Source organism: Falco punctatus (assembly GCF_963210335.1).
Source record: "Falco punctatus genome assembly, chromosome: 5".
Lineage (NCBI taxonomy): Eukaryota > Metazoa > Chordata > Aves > Falconiformes > Falconidae > Falco > Falco punctatus.
In genome coordinates this window covers 74,556,167-74,575,754 of record NC_137584.1, presented here as the reverse complement: position 1 = coordinate 74,575,754, position 19,588 = coordinate 74,556,167, and the positions used below count along the sequence as shown (strand labels likewise).

Genomic DNA, 19,588 nt, shown 5'->3' with positions numbered 1-19,588 from the left:
CCATCGCAGGTAACCTACTTTGAAACGCCTCTGCCGTGCGGCAAGCGTGACTCGCCGGGGCCCTGCCGTGCGGGAGCGGCACAGCGCGGGCTGGGGCTGCCGGTTCCCCCGCTCACCGTCAGCCGTAAGGTCAGCCTGAGCGGTTAAATAGTGAGGCAGGAGGGAAGGCGGCGAGTCCCTCCCCGCGCTTCGGCGGCGAGCGCCGGACGAGGGTCTGTCGTCTGTCTGTCCCCCCCCCCCCACCGCTGCTGCCACCGAGCCACCACATCGGCGAGGGGATGCCCCGGCGCTGCGGGAGGAGGGTCTTGGCGGCCTAGCGCGGGGGGCACGGTGCCGCAGCCCCCTGTCCCGTCCCATCCCATCCCGCCGCGGTGGGCGAGCCTCGGCCGGGTAAGAGCGCGGGGGAGCGGGGCTGGTACCGGGGGCTACCACAGTACCCACGCGTTACCCTCCTGGCGGGGCCACGCTCGCCCCACGGTGCCAGCGGTGGGGCTGGGGGAGCGGGGAGCAGCCGGTGCCGCCGGCTTCTCCCGGTCTTTGTTCGGCGGCCGCCAGCCCAGGGCTGCCGCGGGGTTTGTACGCAGCCCAACTATTTTTAGTGCGTTTGGAGACCATGTTTGCTGGAAGCGAATCAAAGCCCGCGAGCTGGCCCTTTGGCAGCACCAAGCGGGGCGGCTCGCAGCCGCGCGCTCCCCGGGCACCGGAGATGCTGGGAGGGGGCCCTCGCCCGCTCCCCAGGGCTGCCGGAGGGGACCCCGGTGCGGTGGGGCTGGCCTGGGGGAGACCGAGCCATTTTCTAGGGCTGCGGAGATGTGCAGACGGGCGCTGGTGGCAGCACTGCACGGCAGTGCAGGCAGGGACCCGCTGGGCAGCAGGGACACCGGCACCTCAAAGCACCTTTGGGCACGGAGGGACCCCCCCCCAGGGGGGCTGGGGTGCCCCTGCTACGGAGGTGCCTGGGTGCAGCCGGAGTTGCCCTGGGTGCCTTCCGGCAGCACGTGTCCTCCTGTGCCTGCAGCCGGGGCTTTGCCAAGGCATAGCACGGTGGGAGCGGTGCTGGGGGCTCCAGGGGACGTGGGCACAGCCAGGGGCTTTGCTAGCCCCAGCCCCACAATCAGCACCCTGGGGAAGCAGCTTGCAGGGAGGGACGTGGGGCCAAGGTGCCACACCATGCTGTGCCAAACGGCATGCCATGCTGTGCCGAACAGTGTGCCACGGTGCTGGTGACACAGCAGCTGCCAGATGGGTGCCTGAAGCAGCAGCGTGTGGGTGCTTGGGGTGCTCAGTGCAAGCCCTGGACCCTCTCGGAGGGGCTGAGCGTGCTGGGCTGGGGCTGAAGGGGCTCCATGGGGGAGGCGCGGGCAGGCCATGCGTGACAGAGAGCTGGCGGGGATGGTGCCCCGGGATGGCTCCAGGGACCGAGCCTCCCCCTGGGGGACCCCAAGCTGGCAAAACCGAGGGCTGGGGAAGCCCCTCCCCAGCGGGTGGCACGGGGCTGTGCGTGGTGGGGGAGGGTGTGTGTGTCAGCCTGCACCCCCCGCCCCTACCCTGCACCAGGTCCCATCCTGCACCCCCAGGTCCCACCTAGCACCCCCAGCCTGCATCCCACACCTGCAATCCCACTCCCCCAACCTGCATCCCGCACCCATACCCTGCACCCCCTGCCTGCACCCCCACCCCGCACCGCCATCCCACCCTCCTGCCCGCACCCCTGCCCACCTCCCACCCCAGCCCTGCCTGCGAGAGGGGCCATGCCGGGGGAGTCAGGGCACGGCCAAGCTCCCACCCATCTCCCACCCCCCAGCACGCCGAGCCCCCGGGGTCCCCCTGCGTGCGGCGGGGAAGGCTGTGGGGCCGGGGAAGGCTGCAGCCCCAGCGGGGCCCCCCTGCCCCGCAGGCAGCCCCCGCTGCAGGCAGCCCTGGGGACGGGCGGAACGTGTCGGGTTTTGAGTTTCTGTTCCGAGCAGCAGCGGCCCTGCCCGCCCGGCAGCCCCCCACCCCGCCGGCTGGGAACGGGCTGCGGCTGGAAAGCTCTAGAAACAAATTGCAGCTCCGGTGCCAAAGGCAACAGCAGCCTCGGCCATGGCTAATGCAGGCAGCGTTTGCCATAGCAACAGGTGCTGGGGCTGACGCCTCCTCCGCAGCCCCTGCCTGCACCCCGCACCCCACAACCTGCACCTGCACCCTGCAGAATGCACTCTGCACCCGCACCGTGCACCCTGCAGAATGCACCCTTGCACCCTATGCCCTACACCCTGCAAAATACACCCTGCACCCCACAGCCTGCAACCTGCAAAATGTACTCTGCAGAATGCACCCCACACCATGCATCCTGCACAGTGCAACACACCCTGCACCTTGCACCCCACATGACGCACCATGCACCCCGCCACGTGCACTGTGCACCCCGTGTCGTGCAGCTCACCCTGTGGGCTGGGCACTGCGCACCCCATGTCACACCGTGTGCCGTGCACACCACACCCCACACTGGGGCACGGACTGGGGCTCAGCTGCCTGCTGGGGGCAATGCCGGGGGCAATGCTGGGGGCAACAGCCCAGCCCAGCTGAGTCAAGGTTGTGGCATGTTAATAATTGCCGGGGGCCGGGGTGCGGTGTGATGGGCGGGGGGCGGCAGGGCCAGTGCTCCCCCCTCACCCCAGCCCTCTCTGCTTCCCGCAGGGGCAGGAGAATCCAGGCAGGCGGTGGGACGCAGGGGCTGGCCGCTGCGGCAGGCAACGGCTCCCGGACCCCCTCCTCAGCACAGAGAGCCAGAGCGCGGCGGCAGCGGGGTCCGCGTTGGTGCTGAAGAGGCAACGGTCCCAGGTGCCCACCCTCGCTCCCTACCATGCCGTCCAGCGGGACCCTTGACGCCAGCAGCCCCGCTCCGAACCGCGAGGCGCTCGACACGCACAAGGTAGGGTCCCGCCATGGCTCTGCCGGCTCTTGGCAAGTGGGGAGCTTCCAGGGGGGCCCTGCTCATGCCACAGTGATCCCTGTTGCTGGACTTTGTGCTGCCCCCACTGGTGCCGGGGTGGCAGCAGGCTCTGGGGGTATGGCTCGCCCCTGGCCACCACTGTCTGGCACATGTGCGAGAAAAGGGAGTGCGGGGTCTCCTCTGCCGCATGCCAGCCGCGCTCCCCCCTTGCCGTGGTGGGGAGCGCAGTGCAGGGCAGGGGGAGCCCTGAGCTGTAGCCGGGATTAGCGCGGATTGAGCTATTCTTGGCGGTGGGGGAGTATGGGGAGGGGATGTGGAAGCAGAGACCTGCTGTCACCTCCCAGCAGTGGCCAGGGTCGGGGCAAGCCCGGCTGCAGGGAGGGGGCTGCTGCAGTGGCAGGGTCCCCCAGGATGGGGGCTGGCCTGGTTCTGGGGATGTATGGGTGGTGATGGCGTGGGTGGTGGGTGCTGTGGGGCAGTGGGAGGGGGCCGTGGGGTATGCATCAGGAGGTGGCCCCATAGCCTCGCCATGACCAGGCTCGAGCCCTCGTGCCAGTCCTGCTCCACCCTGATGGGGGTCCCATCTGCTGTTGTGGGGGCTCGGGCGTCCCTGCACCACCCCACATGCAGTGCTCAGGCTCATGAGGGAACCCCTCCCTCCCATGCTGGGTGGCACAAGGCGCATGCTTGTCTTCTCATTGCCACACCATGCATGGGGCTTGTAGCCCTGTCCAATGGAACCCCATCCCCGGTACATATCACCCCTGCCCCGCTGGCCGGAGAGCGGCTCTGTGGGGAAGGGTGACCCCCAAACCAGCCTGCCTGCTGGGGGCTGAGCAGAGGCCAGACCCGGGGGCTGGGGGTGTCACAGAGATGCAGGACAGGGCAGGCAAGATGATGCAAGAGATGCAGGACTGTGCTGGGTTTGGGGTGCTGGGGTGAGCGGCAGGCTCTGACTGCATTCTCAGTGCTCCCTGGCATCCCTGCCATGCAAAGGCACACCAGGCCAGTGCGGCTGCTCCCCATGCCGGTGCTGGCAAAGGCATTACTCTTGCTGCAAAGAGGAGAAGCATCCTGACGGGTGCAGGGGCAGGGCCTGCCCTGGTCAAGGCGTGGGGACCGGGGCCGACGGCCAGCTGGATGCTGTCCTGCTGCGGGCAGTGCAGGGTCAGGGTCATCTGAGTTCCTCCAGGCTGGCTTGGTTGTGGCGGCCACACTGTGGTCCCTGCATCGGTGCGCCCTGTGCTCCAGCCACGGCTCTTGGCTGCTGGAGGGACCGACTTGTGTATCTGCCGGGAAGTGCCCAGCACGTTCTTGGCACCGTTTGGGGGCATGAGTAAACCAGGTTGGTCCCATGCTTTCCCCCGTGGCAGGTTATGCTGGAGTGGGTGCATGAAAGCAAGCCTACTTGCGCTGGTCACCAGCACCAGGAGTGTGAGCGGGGTGGTGGGGCAGCCCCCAGGAGGCAGATGTGGCAGCCCACCCTATGTTTTGGTGCAGATCTGGAGGTGCGTGGCAGAGCCGGCTTGGAGAGCAAGGCACGGGGACATGGAGTGGGGGAGCTGCAGGGAAGAGCCATGGGAGGAACAAGTGCCTGCAGTGCAACCCAGCTCACCCTCGAAAGCAGGACCTGACAGTGCCAGTGCTGGTCCCCAGGGTGCCAGCAACCCACGTGGGCTGGCAGTGAGCATGCTGCGAGCGCACCCAGCTGAGCGCTGTCCTGGCCTGACCCCGCCGGGATGTGGCATTGCCTCCCCCGCGGCCACGCGCGGAGGTCACCTCGGCCGAAGGGATGCATGCTGCCTGCACAGCCAGGAGGACGAGGCCATCCCTCAACACTCGCAGCACCGTGGGTCACATGGGTGCCGGCTGCTCTTGGCACAGACCTGGTGAGGCTGGGCTCCAGCTCCTGTGTGAGTGGGGTGTCTCTGCACCCGCCTTCTCCTATCCCACCAGGTCTGTTTCCCCCCAGTACCAAGAGCTCCCTGCTCCCACCCCACCACCAGCCCAGCGCAGCCAGGAGCTGGGACCCGGCACGGCAGCCGTGGAGCCAGCACTGCGTCATGCAGCAGCTCTCCTCCTCGGTGGTGGTTTCCCTCTGGGTTGTTGCTTGGCAGCAGCGCAGGAGCACAGCGCATCAGGGACGCACCATGCAGCCCCACGCCTGGCCAAGCCCCGGGGAGAAGGGCAGCAGGGTGATGGACTGGGAGATGACTCAGCTCCGAGCGGGCTGCAGGCAGCGAGGGGCTGCAGCACCGGCACCCCTGTGCCAGGCTGAGGGGGAGCAGATCCCCCTCGTGGCCCTTCTCACCAGCCCCTGCTCATGCCCAGGCTGCATCCCTGCTCCTCAGGCGCCTGCCCCACTTTTGGGGTGCCAGCTGTGCCACAGGGGATCCCCGCAGCCCCAGTGCTGCCCCACGTCCCCCGATGCAACTGTACTGAGCCCTGTGGTGGGGCTGCCCTGTGTTAGCAGTTGTGGGGATGGCTCAGAGGAGTTCTCCTTGTCCCCATGCGGGCTGGGGGCACCTCCCTGCCTCCACAGCAGGGACCCCGCTGCCCTCACAGCTCTGGCATTCCTCAAGCTGGCTGCCCGGTGGCGTTTCACAGGGTAGGCGCTTGCAGCGGCGTGGGGAGCAGAACAGAGCCCTGAGCACTGACTGGCAGGGGGCTGTCCTGCAGGACTGCACCGGGGGTCGCACACACTGTGGCAGGAGCTGGCCACTGCTTTCGCAGGCAAGTCACTGTGCCCAGCACTGCCTTGCCAGCACAGTGCTGGGCCCAAGCCATGAGAGGAATCACAGCAGTGCCTATGGCCACCACTTGGCAGTAGCCCAGAGCCCCCCCCCAAGAGCACTGCAGCACACCTGTGGTGGGGTCATTGCCTGGGGACCCTGAAGAGCACCTCTAGAGCACCCCGTCCCCTCACTGGCACCCACCAGGCACTCCCCAGCTGCATCCTCTCCCGGCCGAAGGAGGACTGGCCTCCCAGCACAGCATAGCACCACGCACTTGACACCCCGCCGTACATTTTCTTTACATCCAGCATAAACACTGCCAGGGCCTGGTCAATGTTGGCACAGGGCAGCTGGCCGGAGCCATGTGCTGGCAGCCAGGGTGGCACTGGGGGCAAAGGGATGGCTGTCGGGGGGCTTGCTTACCCATGGCACTCCCGCTGCTGGGAGCAGGGCTGGGCTGAGCTCCCTGGGCTCTGTGGTGCTGCTGGGTGCCCTGGCAGTGGCAGAAGCTGCTCATCTCCCTGTGGAGCTGGATGAAGCATGGCCTCATGGCGGGGACAGGCTGTACAGCTGCAGGTCCATCGACAAAGCGTGGCGTCGCACAGTTTGACAAGGTGGGTCCCTGCGACTGCAGCTGGGGGGGGTCTGCTCTGCACCCTCCAGCCACAGGCTCCCAGCCGGCTCTGCCACATGGCGAGGTGCGGTGAGCCTGTGGGGCAGGGAACCCCGGGAATCTCCCCCTGGGGGCCCCGTATGGCTCCTGCACTGGGATGGGGCTGGAACCATGATCCTGACGTCGTCCTTGGACCCGTCCCAAAACATTCCGCCCAAGACTGCGTGAGGAATAGTTCTTGGCCTAGGGCTGAGCCCCCAGGTGCCAAGGTGCCGCCTCTCCTTGCTCAGCCCTGGCTTCCCATCCTGTGGCTTGGTGCCAGTGGGTGCCAGGGCTGGGCACGGTCACTGCAGGGCTGGTGGGGTGTGGGGTCAGTGCCAGGGTCTGGAGGCTGCTCTTCCCCATGTGCAGGCAAGCAGCATGCAGCGTCAATGGGGCTGGGGTGAGTACAGTCCCAGCAGGCCACCGTCATGGCTGGGGATGAAACCGGCATGTGGCTCCTGTGAGATCCCATATGCACAGCCCCAGGCAGGGGGAAACAGGCAGCAAGGGGCATGGGGGGATGCCAGCTGGGTTTGGGTGGGTGGGCGGCCAAGAGGGAGCTGGTCTGGAGGACCACAGCCGTGGGGCACTGCAGCCATGGGGCACCAGGGCCATGGAGCATGGCATGTCCCAACCCTTCGGGACATGGGCTGGACCTCAGCGGTGATGTGCCAGCTGCAGCCTGGCAGTGCTGCGGGCAGTGCTGGCTGCAAGCACCCCAACCCATGGGGAAGGAGGGAAACAGCGGGCAGGAATGTGGCTGGGGCTGGCGCCCACCATGGCTGCAGGGCTGCGTGAGTGCAGCTGGATGTCGGTGCTGTCTGGCTGCCAGCCCCATCCCCTCCCCGGCCTCTCCCTCGCCAGCCCCCCGCCGGCCTCTCCTCTTTCCCCTGCTCCCCCCTCCGTGGCCTCTTCCTGCCTTGGCTGCTGCTGCCGGGATCTTCTGGGGCTCAGGTGAAAACAGCCCCGCCACTGCTGCGGGACATGCCAGAGGCCCCACGCAGCCCTCACCCCACATGCGTGTCCCCCCGCCATGCCGCAGTGCCAGGCACGGGCCTCCCAAGAGGGGAACAGGGCCTCCGGCACACTACGGTCCTTGGGCGGCTGCTGCAGCCCCAGCGCAGGGAGCAGGTTCATTTCCTGGGGCCATGTTCCTGCTCTGCCGCCCGTGCTAGCGTGGGTGTCCTGCCAGCGCCTGGGGTTGGGCCACGGTGCCGGGGAGGGGGGGACAGGGTGGTGGGGCGCTGGCAGCTGCTCAAGGGCACAGCACAGAGAGTGTGCGTCGTCCCCCGAAGCACCCGTGCTGGGGGCGGCACGGTGAAGCAGACAGCTGCTTGCCTACTCCAAGGGCACCCTGGCTTCTGCTGCCTGCCCTTGTCCCCAGGGAGCTTCACAGCTCCCTGCAGGCCCACCGTGCCATGCTGTGCTGTGGAGTCCACGCAGCCTTTTCTGCATGCAGCAGTGCGGGAGCCCCCAGCCCCACATGTGCAGGGCTCTGGTGGGTTGCAGGAAGGGGCATGTACTTCCAGCCATGGCACAGGACACGGCACAGGAGGGCTCACCCGGCGAAGGCAGCCAGCCCCACAACAGCTCGTGCTGCAGCCCAGGCCTGGCAGGAGCCACAGTCGCCCTTCTAATGGTGCCCGGGGGGCTGCTGGCTTGGTGATGCCAAAAGCGCTCCTTGCCTGCTGGGTGCCTGGCTGTGCACAGCCCTCGGCACTGTACCCATGGTGCCAGTGATCCCAGTGCCGAGCAGGAGCAGAGCCATGCCCAGGACCGCAGGCTGCCCGGCCGCGGGGTTGGCGGCATAACCGTCCTCTCTGTCTCCGGCTCGCAGGGGGAAGAGGAGCTCGAGGAGAACCAGAGCAAGGAGGAGAAGCAGGAGCCGGGGACGCCCATGAGGAAAGCCGGGCGGCCCGGGCGGAAGCGCAAGCATGCCCAGGTGAGCCAGCGGGCGCCGGGTGCAGGGGCCAGGTGGGGGGGGGGGGGGGGCGTCCCCCCCACCGCCTGGTAGATGTGCCGTGTTGGCGGGCGACTGTGGCTCCCAGTGTGCTGCGGGCTGGCCAGCCTCCCCTGCGTGCCGGGGCACCCGGCCGGGAGGAGAGAACGAGGGCGGTGTAGCAGCAGGAGGGGAGCGGCCCCCACCCTGGCCCCCAGCGCTGCCCCCTCCCCATGGCCCCCGGCAAGCCCTTCCTGTGCATGGCAGCAGCAGCGTTCCACTCAATGCAGCTTCAGTCGAGGCCCCACCATGCATTTGCTCCCTGTCTGAGGGGCGGGCACCCCTGTTCCCCCTGGGGCTAGCTGGACTCCCCCGGCTCCCTGGGCCATGATGCACGGCTCTCGGGCTCACGCCAGCAGCTGCAGTAACAAGGCAGATGTGAGTGTGTGGGGCTGAGCTCCCCCAGCTCCTGCCGCAAGGGTGATGCCCGCTCTTAAGTGCATGAGGCTCGATGAGCTCCCAGTTTGCTAGCCCAGCCAGCTGGGATCGCAGCCTGCCCAGCACCAAAGCAGCTGAAATGGCTCATCCCAGGGCCCCAGCAGTGCCATTGGCCGAGGGGCTGGCACGTGAGAGCACTGCGCTGCTCACAGGCTGCCATGCCCGCAGTGGGGTGCTGCGGGGTGACAGGTGGGGGGGGGGGCGGCGCAGAGCTTTGGGGAGCAGCTGGCTGTGGTGGGGCACTGGGACAGGGCACCTGTGGCCAGGGGGACTCATGGAGGCGGTGGCTTGGCCCTCTTGAGCTGTTGTGTGTCATGATGCCAGCTGGGGAGCCACAGTGGCTTCTTCCCTGTCGGGTGTTATGTGGCCGGCTGCTGGTGCCACTGTGAATTTGGTGTGCAGAGGAGGAGCAGAGGGTCTTTTTGATGCTGAAGCCCCAGGGGGAAGGTGCACATTGTCACCCTGGGCACAGGCACAGGCACAGGCAGGGCTCAGGCAGCATCCCCGTCCCCTGGCCCTGCGTGAGGGGAAGGAGAGTAGAGCTCCCAGGTGGGGAGATGAGCGGGGCCAGGGTGCCTTTGCTGCTTGAAGGTTGAAAAACTTTTGCAAATGTTTCTGGCTGAAGAAAGGGTTAATCCTGTGCTTGGACATGTCCAGATCTGTCCTGCCTGTCCCAGTCCCTGATCTCTGTCATTACAGTGGCAGGGGCACCAGGAAAGCCAGAACAGCGTTGCCTGCGGTGGGCAGGGGTGCAATGGGGCGCAATGGGACGCCAGGCCAGGAACGGGGCGGCCAGGCTCCAAACGCTGGCTGCAAATCCAGCAGTGGGGCGTGCCGGGGCAGGGGGAGCTGTTTCGGTGGAAGAACAATGCTGGCACGGGAACAAATGGGGAAAGTCATCGGGAACAGACAGAGCCTGGGAACCAGGAGGTCTCTGGCTGCCAGAGCAGGCGGCCCCAGGAGCCCCCTCCAGCACGACGGGTCGGGAGCGGGATGGACAGATGGCAGCGGTGCCACCACATCAGGCACCTCCCAGTGCCCCCTGCAAAAGAGCTGGCCAACTCGCAGTGACTGCCTGTCCCACGTGCGCTCGCTGCATGCTCCCACATGCTGCACCTGCCCCGTGCGTGGTGCCGTCCCAGCCAGCCGGTGGCTTCCGCTGCCAAGCAAGTAGAGCTGGCAAGCCCTGTGGGCACTGCCAGGAGGCCAGGGAAAGCCCCGGCCGGGTGCAAGCTGCTAAAAATACCCTCCCCGCTGGAGAGCCCTGTGGTGCCAAGTGCCTGCAGGAACAGCCCCTGGCCAGGGGCACCAGACCGGGATGGAAGGGACCCAATGTGTGGCATGGGGACCCTGGGTAAATGGCTGTCTCCCTAGGGACCAGCTGAGGGTCACCAGGACCCCACTTACAGGGACACAGTGGGCAGATGTGTTGCAGGAGGGTGCCAAGCACCCACCTTGGCCTGTGCCTGGGGCAGGGACGTGAGCCCTGCTTGGGGATGGAGCTTGCCAGCACAGGGGTCCCAATGTGGGGCTGGCAATGCTGCTGCCACTTTTCCTAGTGCATCCATGGGGTGGGAACTCAGCCCTGGGACACGCGTCAGGGCCAGGTCCCCACAGGGAGCTCGGTGGGGTGCAGAAGACAGGCAGGAGGTGGCAGGGAGGCAGGAGGAGGTGATGCCGACAGGTGCTGCAGGCAGGCCTGCCTGCACCGGAGCTGGGGGCCGTGGTGCTGAGGAGTGGCTGTGGGGACAGGCAGAGACAGACCCTGGCAGGGGCCAGCAGCTGCCAGGCAGTCGGGGAGCCTTGCCTGGCAGCAGTAACCAATACCTCTGGTGAGCCGTGCTGTGCCATGCCAAACCGTGCAGTTCTGAGCTGCACCGAGCCATGCCAGGCCATACCATACTGTCCTGTGGTGTGTCGTGCCAAGCCGTGCCGTGCTGAACCACATTGTGCCGTGGCTCAACGACCAGCGCCTCCAAGCCCAGCCAGGCCTGGCAGGGGCTCAGCGGTGGGACACCCCTCTGCCAGTGGCTCCGTGGTTGGTGCCGTGGATGGCAGCGACTCTCCCGGCCCCTTCCCTCTAGCAGAGGGGGCATGGCCCAGGGGCAGTCCCACCTGGCAGCAACTCGGGCTCAGGCAGGGGCTCTGCAGCTTTGGAGTTGCCGCCAGCGCTCTGGAACCGGGATCCCCAAGGGCTGTGGTACATCGAGGCTGTCCCTCATCACCCCTCTGTGGGGACCGGTCCCCAGAGTCACCATGCACCCCTGGCATGGCCAGCCCCTGCCCTGCGGCCGAGGCCCCCCAGTGTCCCCCTGGCAGTGAGTGAGGCAGTGGGGCCATGCAGCCCGACAGGCTCCCGGTGGAGCAGCGTCCTTGGCAGGGGCCCAGCAGAGGGGAGGGGAGCGGGAGAAAGGCAGCGCTTGTTCCCAGGGCCCGGCCGGCGCAGAGGAAGCGGGTGGGTGGGCAGGAAGGCAGATCCGCCGCCGGGCCCTCCTCGGGGACCAGGATGGGCGCCGGGGCGGCCAGGGGTGGCCGGGGAGGGGCAGGGCTGCAGGGTGGGTCCTGGCCACCCCTTCCCTCGTGCCACCCTGGCCCGGTGGTGGTGTCCGACCGGCAGCACTGGGACGTGCTGGCAGCACCCTTGTGAGTTGGAGTCCCATTCCGAGCCAGGTATGGAAGCAGCAGCAGGGCTGGAGCCGGGGTGCAGGGTTTGGCTGGGGCAGCTGTTGAGGGGCTGGAGGTGTGACGGTACAGGAGGCTGGTTTCGGATGGGTGCCATGCCAGGGCATGTCGGCCACAGTGCCAGGTGGGCTGTGTGTCCCTACCCTGACAGCTTGTCGTGAGGGGATGTGGTGCCTGTGCGGTTCCTGGGGTTAACCTCCCACATGCCGTCCCACTGCAGCACAGAGGGACCTGCCTGCCCGGCGCAGCTTCCTGGCATTGTCCTGCAGCGCTGCAGGGCCCGGCGAGGCCCCTGCTGCAGGCACGGAGCTGGGCTGGGTCGGGGCCATGGCAGATGCACATTGACACCCGTTGCCTGAAAGCACGGCGGGCCTGGATCTGCCACGCTGGCAGGAAGGGCAGAGCCGCAACAGCAGGACAACACGCAGCACAGCAGCCCCCATCTGCTCCGCTGGGTGGTGGGCATGTGGTCCCGGCAGGGTGGCACTCACCAGCCCCAGGGCCAGCCGTGGTTGGTTAATCCTGGTGGTACTGCCGTGGCCTCGCAGCCCTGAGGGGACCTCATGCCACTGTGTTCCCGCCACCCCCATGCCCACATGGCCAGCAGGCGAGTGGACCAAGCTCCCCACAGCCATGCCTCTGCCAGCCCCCACAGCTGCCTAATCCAGAGCGTGCTGCTGGCCTTCCCGTTTCCTCCCGGGAAGCCCACGCAGCCCCTGCGATTGTTTTCAGCACGGTGTCCAGGATGTGGCCCCGAACAGGAGGCGGGAGCAGGGCTGGAGGTGGCTGGGCCCCCACTACGAGCTGCAGCCCGGCACTGGCACCACAGTGAGGGGATGGCAGCCAGGGACCCCAAGGGAGGGCGGCTCCTCAGGCTGGGGAGCTGGGGGTGCTGGTGTGTAGGGTAGGGGCGGATGCACAGTGGGAAGTAGGTCCCTTCACACTCACCATGGGGCTGCTGCAGGGACAGAGACCCCAGGCCTGTTCCCATGAGGGACCTGAGATGGTCCTCAGCTTGTTCCTCCAACTGCAGACGCAGCCTGCTTCAGTTTGCCCTAAGTCTCCCTCCTTCCCCTTTGCTCTGGGCTGCCCTGTCCCCTTCAGCAGCTCCTCCTGCCCTGAATCCCCCTGGCCACTCTGAGCCAGGGTGGTTGGAGTGCAGCAGGCACAGTGGGACACAGACAGAGCATGTGCCTGCACTGCACAGTCACTTCCAGAGCCAGTGTGAACCCTGGGTGCAGGCATGCAGCAGCTCTCCCCACTCCATCAGCCAGGGACTTTGCTCTCCAGCATCCATCTCACCAATGGTGCCAGCTCCTTCTGTTGCTCCAGGGCTGCATCCAGGCACACCACGGCATCCCTGCAGCCTGTTCCACCACTGTGGTCAGTGTCCAGACCTCCTAGGGTTGCAGCATCCGCCAGCCAGGCATACCAAGGTTTGTCATTCAGCCTCCGTTGCCCCATGCATGCCCTTGCTCATGGCTGGGAGCGCCTGCATGGTGGCCTGGCACAGCATCTCCACCCTACTGATGGCAGTGGTGTCTGCTTGGTTGAGCCATGCCCTTCCCAAGGATCCTGGGCTTTGCCACCTGCCGCAGCCCAGAGGCCATCCAGCATGGGGACAGGCTGCCGGGCACTCCTGTGACTGGTGGTGGCGGCTCATGTGTCCCTGGCACGTGGGTGTGTGGTGGCCCCTGCCCTGATGCGTGCACATGCCTGGCACAAGCGACATAGCCACGCTGTCCCTAGGTGGGAGCAGTGCAAGCTTGGCACAGTGGGTGTGTGTTTGGGAGTGGTTCCCTGCGTCCCCATGGGTGGCCAGGCATTGTGCTGGCATGGCCGTGGCTCCCTGCTGGTGCTGCCACCCACCCTGCGAGGGTCCCCTTTGGCCCCCAACACCCCCTCACACCTCACCAGCCCCTTCCCCACTGTGGGTTCTGGGGCAGTTTGTACCCTCTTTCCTGCCTGCACTCTCAGCCCCTCAGTGGGGAGCCCCCAGACTCCCACACGCCAGGGCTGGGGCAGGCGAGTGAGCAAGCAAGTGGAGGAAGTGACTCTGCCAGCGAGCCGGGGCGGCCAGGCCGAGCAGGAAGCACCCGCCGCCACTGGGCCGCGGCCGCCAGCGCCGGGAGGAGGTGCCTGCACACGGGTGGGTGGCAGCCAGACGGGGGTCTGCACTCCAGCCAGAGGGGATGCGCCATGGTAAGTGGCACATGGCTTCCACCACCTGCCAGGCATGCCTGGGGAGGGGTCTCCGGTGGTGGTGGCACAAATCGGGGTTGCCCCAGCAAGCAAACCTGCTCCGCCACCTGCTACTCAGCGTCCTGTTCCCGGTGGCACCAGGGCAGTTTGGGCAGCACGGGGGGCACCCCAGCAGCACCACGAGCACCCTAGCTCACACCAAGCCTGGCTGGCAGCTCAGCGTTTGCTCCCTGGCATCCTGCCATGGTACGGTGCATCCTGGGACATGTAGTTTGCTGGGGACGGGCAGGAGGGTCCCTACATCTGGCTCCCCTCCGTGCCATCCTGAAACCGCGCCAGCCCCACGTCGCAGCCCCGGCACCCAGGCCCTCCCGGGGGAGCTGGCAGAGCTGGGGCAGAGGTGGGGGCAGGTGGCAGTGAAGGGAAGGTGCCGGTGGGCTGCCTGTCTCCACAGCACGGCCGTGTTTCCTGCCATCGCTGCTGCAGAGATGGGGGGCCCTGCTCCAGCCCAGGCAGGGTGGCAGGAAGGGTGGCAGGCAGGCATCCCATCCCTGGGGTCCTGCCATGCCCATGACACTCTCAGCTTCTCGCAAAGTCCCTTCTGTGGGCCCCGGGGGGGTGCAGGGATGGGGAGGCAAGCGCAGGGCTGAGGGGTGCACAAGCTTGCAGAGGTGAACAGGGGGCTGTGCAAGCTTGTGGAAGCAAGCATGGGGGTCAGGGATGCACAAGCTCATGGAGGCAAGCACCGGGCTCAGGTGCACCAGCTCGCAGAGGCAAGCCTGGGGGTGGGAGATGGACAAGCTTGCAGGGGCAAATGTGGGGGTGCACGACTTGGAGAGGCGAGTGTGGGGCACAGGAAACGGGGCTGGGTGCCACCTCCTCAGCTCCTGGCACCGGGAGGCAGCGGCAGCTGCTGTGGGTGTCTGTCCTTTGGGCATTCAGCTGCCGGTGCTGGGGGAGCGGTGCTGAGGCCAGGACAAATACCCCGGCCTGCGGGCAGCATACAGGATCCCCGGTGGGATGGTGCCAGTGGACGAACGGCTCCACTGCCATGCTGGTGAGGACCAAGCCCCAGGGACAGGGGTCACTGTGCCCCAGCATGGGGTGAGGCTGCACACCTGGGAGCACACCCCAGTGCTCCCCAACAGTGTAGCAGCGGGGCTGACCAGGTCCTGGGCGAGCAGCAGTGGCAGAGCCCACCCAGCCACGGCTGCGCTGCGCATTGGGCTGCTGCAGTGATGCAGCAGCACTTTCACTCTCCTTTGCCACTGAAACCACCGGGCTGTGCTGCTCCTCTCGCTCTGACTCTGCTCCTGCTCCGGCTCCCACCGCCGCCAGCCCTTGCCATGCCACGCTGTGCCTCACGGCTCAGCAGCATGGCGATGCCATCCCCAGCGCCGCAGCCTCACTGGCATGCTCAGCACTGCCGTCTCCCTGTGCTCACGTCGGCGCCGTCTGGCACACGGGCATGTGCTCGAGGCCAGCGTGCTGGTGAGCGCTGGCGCCAGCAGTCCTCCCCCGTGTCTCACGCTCGTGCACACTCGCCACTCTGTTGCTGCACTCGCGAGCCGGGGCCAGCTGCACGTTTCCTGCGGGTGCCGGCACCGCCTGTCACACACACGCACCCGCCTGTCGCACACACTGGCACCGCCTGTCTCACACACACGCACCCGCCTGCGGGTGTTGGCGTTGCCCGTCTGACACACACACATGCATGTCACAAGCTCTGGCTGTGCCTGTCACGCTCTCTGCCACTCTCCGACTTCACATTTGTGTGTCATGCTTGCACGTGTGTCTGCACACAGGGTTGTCACAGGGCCTGGCTCTGCCTGTCACCTGTACACACACACACACATCATGGTCCCCAGCTCTGCCTGGGGCATGCACACACATGTAGCAACACCCACAAGCACCTGTCACAGGCTGTCCCTCCTGCCATGCACACACACACACACACACACGCACGTGTCACGGTCCACAGCTCTGCCTGTTTGCACACACAAATGTGTATGAACACCCACCAGTACCCATCACAGGCTCTCCCTGCTGCCATGCATGCACACACACACAGTTGTCATGCACCCTGTCCCTGCTGTGACACACGCATGTACCACAGCAGCCAGCTCTGCCCATCGTGCACACATGCATGCAGCTGTCACAGGCCCTGGCTCTGCCGGTCTTGCACAAGCGTGTGCATGCACCATCTGCTCCATGTTCCCGCTACCAATGGGGACAGGCAGGAGCGAGGGGGTCCCAACACTGGCCCTGCGCTGCAGCATTGCGGCACAGGGAAGCCAGGGAGGACAGGCAACTCCAGTGTCCCCTCTGCACTGGGGATGTCCTGGTGGACATGAGGAGTGGGGCAGCTGGGTGACATCCCAGCTGGTCTTTGTCCTGAGAGTACCATGGCCATGTGTCATGCTTCTGTGGGTGTTTTGTGGTGTTGTGTCCTGGTCCAGAGGGTTTCATGGCCACTTATTCTGGTCCTGAAGGTGGCATGGCACTGGTCACGGTCCTCATAGTGTCATCTCCATTTGCTTGTTACTGAGGGTGACATGATGTTGTGTCCTGGTCCTAGCGACATTGTGGTGGTGTGTCCTGGTCCTCGGGGTTTCATGGTTGGACTTGATGATACAGTTGGACTCAATGATCTTAAAGATCTTTTCCAACCTAAATGATTCTATGATTCTGTGGTCATTTGTCTGGGTCCTGAAGGTGTCACAACAGTGTATCCAGGTCCTCATGGCGACATGTCCTTGTGTCTTGGTCCTAAGGGTGCCATGGCATTGTGTCCAGGTCCTCATGGTGTCTTCTCCACTTGTCTTGGTCTCAAGAGTGCCATGGCATTGTGTCCTGGACGTAAGGGCATCATGGCGGTATGTCCTGGTCCTGAAGGCATGGCAGTGTATCCACATCCCCATGGTGTCATGTCATTGTGTCCTGGTCCTCAGGGTGCCATGGCTCCATGTCTGGGTCCTCGTGGTGTCATCTCCATTTGTCTTGGTCCTCAGGGTGATGTGGTGTTGTGTTGTGGTCCTGAGGGCGTCATGGCATTGTGTCCTGGTCCTGAAGGTGGCACAGCAGTGGACTGAGGTCCTCATGGTGTCATGTCCTTGTATCCTTGATCCTGAGGGTGCCATGGCATTGTATCCCAAGTCATCATGGTGTCACGTCCATTTGTCTTGGTCCTGAGGGTGCCATGGCATTGTGTCCTGGTCCTAAGGGTGTCATGGCAGATATGTCCTGGTCTTGAAGGTGTCATGGCAGTGTATCCAGGTCCCAATGGTGTCATATCCTTGTGACTTTGTCCTCAGGGTGTCATGGCTCCATGTCCTGATCCTCATGCTGTCACCTCTATTTGTCTTAGTCCTGAGGGTGATATGGCATTGTGTCGTGGTCCTGAAAGTGTCATGGCAGTTATCAAGATCTTCATGGTGTCATGTCCTTGTGTCTTGGTTCTGAGGGTGTTGTGATGTTGTGTCATATCCCTGAGGGTGTTCATTGCAACATGACCTGCTCTTCAGGGTGTCATGGCAGTGAGTCTTGGTCCTGAGGGTGTCTTGACCACTTGTCCTGGACCTGAAGCTGCCATGCATTGTGTCCTGGTCCTGAGGGTGCCATAGCCTTGTGTTCTGGTCTTACAAGTGTCACAGCTCCAAGTCCTAGTCCTTGTGGTGTCACCTCCATTTTGTCTTGGTCCTCAGAGTGTCATTGCAATTTGTCCTGTTTCTGAAGGTGCCCCAGCATTGTGTCCAGGTCCTCTTGGTGTCACATCCTTATATCTTGGTCCTGAGGATGCGTGAATGTGTCTTCTGTTTGCTAAGGGTGTCATGGCTTTGTGTCCTGGTCTAGAGGATGTCATGGCAGTGTGTCCTGTTCCTTAGGCTGTCAGGGCAGCATGTCCTCATCCTGAAGTTGCCAGGATAGTGTATCTGGGTCCTCCTGGTGTCATATACTTGTGTCTTGGTGCTGAGGATGCCATGGATGTGTGTCCTTTTCCTGACTGTCAGGGTGTAGTGTCCAGGTCCAGAGGATGTAATGGCAGCCTGTGTCATGATACCTCAGGGTGTCACAACAGCGTATACAGGTGCTGAAGTTGCCCTGACTTCAGGTAATATCCCGGTCCTCGTGGTGTCGCCTACTTCTGCCCTGGTCCTGTGGGTATCGTGTTCCACTGTCCAAGTCATGAAGATGCCATGTCATTGTGTCATGGTCTTGAGGGTGTTACTGTAACATGGCCTGCTCCTGAGGGTGCTGTGGAAGAGTGTCCTTGTCCTGAGATTGCCATGGTAGAGTGTTGTCATCTTGAAGTTGCCGTGGCATTTTGTTCTGGTCCTGAGGGTGCCATGGCAGTGTATCTTGGTCCTTAGGGTGACACAGTGGTGTATCCTGATCATGAGGGTGTCACATCCATGTGTCCTGTTCCTGAGGGTGACATGGTATTGTGTCCTGGTCCTGAGGGTGCTGTGGCTGCGTGTCCTGGTCCTGAGGAGGCCAGGGACCCATGTTCTGTTTTTACGGGTGTCACAGCAGTCTATCCTCATCCTGAAGGTGCCATAGTTGTGTCATGACGGTGCCATGTTGTTGTCCTGAGGGTGTCATGTCCATGTGTCCTGGTCCTGAGGATTCCATGGTGTTGCATCCTGGTCCTGAAGATGTCATGGCACCATGTCCTGGTCCTGAGGGCATCGTGGCTGTGTATCCAGGTCCTCACAGTATCACATCCTTGTGTCCTTGTCCTGAGGGTGCCATGCCATTGTGCCCCCTGTTTCTGAGGAGAACTTATTGCAGCCTTTCAGTATATAAAGAGTGCTTATTAGAAAGAGAGGAAGGCTCTTTACCAGGTTCTGCAGTAACAGGACAAGGGGCAACAGTTTTAAACTGAAAGAGGGTAGGGTTGTGTGGGACATGAGAAGAAAATATTTTATTATGAGGGTGGCAAGACACGGGAGCAAGTTGCTCAGAGCGGTTGTGGGTGCCCCATCCCTGGCATTGTTCAAGGCCAGGCTGGACAGGGCTCAGAGCAACCTGGGCTGGTGGAAGGGGTCCCTGCCTGTGGCAGGGTGGTGGGACTAGATGGTCTTCCAAAGGTCCCTTCCAACCGAAACCATTTCGCGATGCTGTGATTCTGTGATGTCCGTGTGTCCAGGCTCTGTGAGTGCCATAGCAGATTTTCCTGATCCTAAAAATGTCATGGTAGTGTGTCCAGGTCCTGAGGATGCCATGGCTCCATGTCCTTGTCCAGAGGGTACCATGGAAGCATGTCCTAGTCCTGAGAGTGCCTTGGCTGATTGTCCTGGTCCTGAAGGTGTCATAGAGGTGTGTCTTGGTCCTAAAGGTTCTGTGGCAGTGTGTCCTGCTCCTGAGCATGTCATGAGGCCACACCTCGAATCCTGTATTCAGCTTTGGTGTGCAAGTGCAAGACCTTGAGGTGCTGGAGCATGTCCAGAGCAGGACAACAGAGCTGGGGAAGAGGCTGGAGCACCAGTCTGATGAGGAACAGCTGTGGGGACTGGGGGTGTTCAGCCTGGAGAAAAGGAAGCTCAGGGGGAACCTGATCGCTCTCTGTAGCTGCATGACAGGAGGTTGTAACGGGGTTGGTCTCTTCTCCCAAGTCACAAGCAACAGGACAAGAGGAAACAACCTCACATTGCACCAGGGGAGGGTTAGATTGGATATTGGGAAATATTTCTTCACCAAAAGTGTTGTCCAGCACAGGAACAGGCTGCCCAGGGAGGTGGAGTCACCATCCCTGGAGGGGTTTAAATGACATGTAGATGTGGCACTTAGGGACATGGGTTAGTGGTGGGCTTGGCAGTGCTGAGTTGACAGTTGGACTTGATGATCTTAAAGGTCTTTTCCAACTTAATGAGTCTGTGATTCTATGATGTTGTGATTTGGTACTGAGGGTACTGTGGCTTTTTGTCCTGGTCCTGAGGGTG

The 19,588-nt window shown here is 64.1% G+C and overlaps 1 protein-coding gene across 2 annotated transcripts in view; it reads left to right on the top strand.

Moving 5' to 3' along the window:
• The window catches only part of DNMT3A (DNA methyltransferase 3 alpha), a 48,155-nt gene that overhangs the window by 7,369 nt on the left and 21,198 nt on the right, over positions 1 to 19,588 (top strand). For both annotated transcript variants that reach the window (XM_080390231.1, XM_080390230.1), the window contains exons 2-3: positions 2,680 to 2,914; positions 8,163 to 8,267. In XM_080390231.1, coding sequence (XP_080246357.1) covers positions 2,846 to 2,914; positions 8,163 to 8,267 — 174 coding nt within the window. In that variant the 5' untranslated portion in view covers positions 2,680 to 2,845. The remainder of the gene's footprint in view (positions 1 to 2,679; positions 2,915 to 8,162; positions 8,268 to 19,588) is intronic.